The sequence below is a fragment of the Macrobrachium nipponense genome, chromosome 9 (assembly GCF_015104395.2).
Source record: "Macrobrachium nipponense isolate FS-2020 chromosome 9, ASM1510439v2, whole genome shotgun sequence".
Classification (NCBI taxonomy): domain Eukaryota; kingdom Metazoa; phylum Arthropoda; class Malacostraca; order Decapoda; family Palaemonidae; genus Macrobrachium; species Macrobrachium nipponense.
Genome location: NC_061110.1, coordinates 84535885 through 84538384, shown reverse-complemented (window position 1 = coordinate 84538384; position 2500 = coordinate 84535885). Strand labels below are relative to the sequence as shown.

Sequence of the window (2500 nt, the reverse complement as noted above, 5' to 3'; positions counted from 1 at the left end):
CCTTGATAGTACTACAAATTTCTTCTCACAAATATAATTTGAAAAGGGAAATATATTGATTATCTATAGTTCACATCTAAAGAGGTATATATCCAGAATTATGCCAATTTTACTGCCACCTTTACTAGACTTAAAAATATTAATAAAATGGGAAAGAAACTAACTATTGCATAATATATATTTTATTTACGATATGAATCACTCATTAATCAACATTCTATGATTCATAGTGAGTGTGCTTGGTAGCTTAATGGTATCCACCATAGCTGTAACCATAAGATGGCCTGTGGTAGACTGGAGCAGAATATCCTCGGCTGTAGCCATAAGAAGGTTCAGGATCAGCAGATCTCTTGTGATAGTGATGAGAATAGCCATAGCTCACTGGGCGGTAACTGCGGTACCCATAGGAGTTACCATAGCCATAGGAAGGTTCAGCTTCAGGTTCAGGATCAGCAGATCTCTTGTGATAGTGATGAGAATGGCCATAGCTTACTGGCCGGTAGCTGCGGTACCCATAGGAGTTACCATAGCCATAGGAAGGTTCAGCTTCAGGTTCAGGATCAGCAGATCTCTTGTGATAGTGATGAGAATGGCCGTAGCTTACTGGCCGGTAGCTGCGGTACCCATAGGAGTTACCATAGCCATAGGAAGGTTCAGCTTCAGGTTCAGGATCAGCAGATCTCTTGTGATAGTGATGAGAATGGCCGTAGCTTACTGGCCGGTAGCTGCGGTACCCATAGGAGTTACCATAGCCATAGGAAGGTTCAGCTTCAGGTTCAGGATCAGCAGATCTCTTGTGATAGTGATGAGAATAGCCATAAGAAGGACGCTGATCGTGAGTCACATGGCCATAACTTCCATAACCAGGCTCCGCCTCTCGCTTCTCAATTTCAGTAGCGCAAGCGGCAGCCGCCAAGAGCACAATCACCTGTAAATAAGACAACCTTCATACTTCTGCTAGGATTTAGTAATCCTAACAATATATCTATTCTTATGATACAATAAACTAGATCATTCGTATTTATTGTACAATACATATTTTTCTCTGCTTGGGTATATCTTTTAGGACACATGATACCAGCCTTAATAGGTTAATGTTAATGATCTTGTACTGCTTATATTTGAAGCTTAAACACACGTGTGTATACACACACAGACACAGACACACAGACACACACACACACACACACACACACACACATATATATATATATATATATATATATAATATAGATATATATATACATAAAGAAAATTGAAATTACAATTTCTTCCTCTACAGTACATTTCATAGAAGGGACTAAATTATTGATAATGTCTTAGTAAAGACGGAAGTGCTTGGATTTCTGCTTATCATTTTCCTGTGTATTCGCTTATTTAATGAAAAGTCACGTGCATCTGCTGTGATTTTTAAGCATATATATATATATATATATATATATATATATATATATATATATATGCTTAAAAATCACAGCAGATGCACGTGACTTTATTAAATAAGCGAATACCACAGGAAAATGATAAGCAGAAATCCAAGCACTTCCGTCTTTACTAAGACATTATCAATAATTTAGTCCCTTCTATGAAATGTACTTTAGAGGAAGAAATTGTAATTTCAATTTTCTTTATATAACTGTCCAAAGAAATTATAGAAATTTCACCTTTTCAGTCTTTTTAAAATCAACTAACATTGCCTCTTTTGTTCATTACTACTCCAATCAACAACAAAATGTTAAATTCTCTGTTTTTTTTCTGGGATGTCCCTAAGGGCTTTACGTGTCTGTAGCCCGCAGTTCATTGACGCTGAGATTAAAACTATTTATGATATTGCCTTGAAACTTAAATGCCCTAGGACTTTTGTAATTGCGGCATAGAAAAGAGGTAAAAAACATTTTATTTAACTAATGACAAACTTTAATTTAGTAAGCATAACATTTTAAAATTACCCTATGATGAATGGATTTTAGGGATTCCTAGAATTTTAAAGCTTTTTAACATAAATGTTGTTTCCAGTAATATTATATTTACGATAATGCATTCGATATTTGCCAGTTCTCACAGAATATTGGTGCTGTTTGAGACTTTGTGAAAGAGATTTACCGGTTTGTCCATAATTGACTTTATCACACTTTTTGCAAGGAATTTCATTTATGCAGCCCGGAAGATCTTTATAGAATTTTTTGATTACTAAACTCTTGACATTAACTGGAGTCAAGCAAGAGCCTTAATCCCATGTAATGACACGGTTAAAAGGAATATCATTGAATCTTGTTTCATCAAGTCAAATAATGGAAATGTTCTGAATTTAAGTCTTGGTTTATTCAAACTTGATGCCTTCATAATGAAAAAAGTTGTAGATAAATATAGTAACAAAATTAGTATATTCAGTTTTTACATGTTTTGGACTATACGATACGTTGTAGTTTCTGTTAGGGTTAAAACTATGTTTAAGTTTGTGACCGTGTGATGTCCCATAACCTTGGATTATCTGTTTAAT

The 2500-nt window shown here is 34.9% G+C and overlaps 1 protein-coding gene across 1 annotated transcript in view; it reads right to left on the bottom strand.

Moving 5' to 3' along the window:
* Window positions 1-166: 166 nt before the first annotated feature.
* LOC135218671 (prisilkin-39-like) overlaps window positions 167-2500 on the bottom strand; it is a 3142-nt gene continuing 808 nt past the window's right edge. The window contains exon 2 of the mRNA XM_064255121.1: window positions 167-928. Within this exon, the coding sequence (XP_064111191.1) occupies window positions 248-928 (681 nt within the window). The 3' untranslated portion in view covers window positions 167-247. The remainder of the gene's footprint in view (window positions 929-2500) is intronic.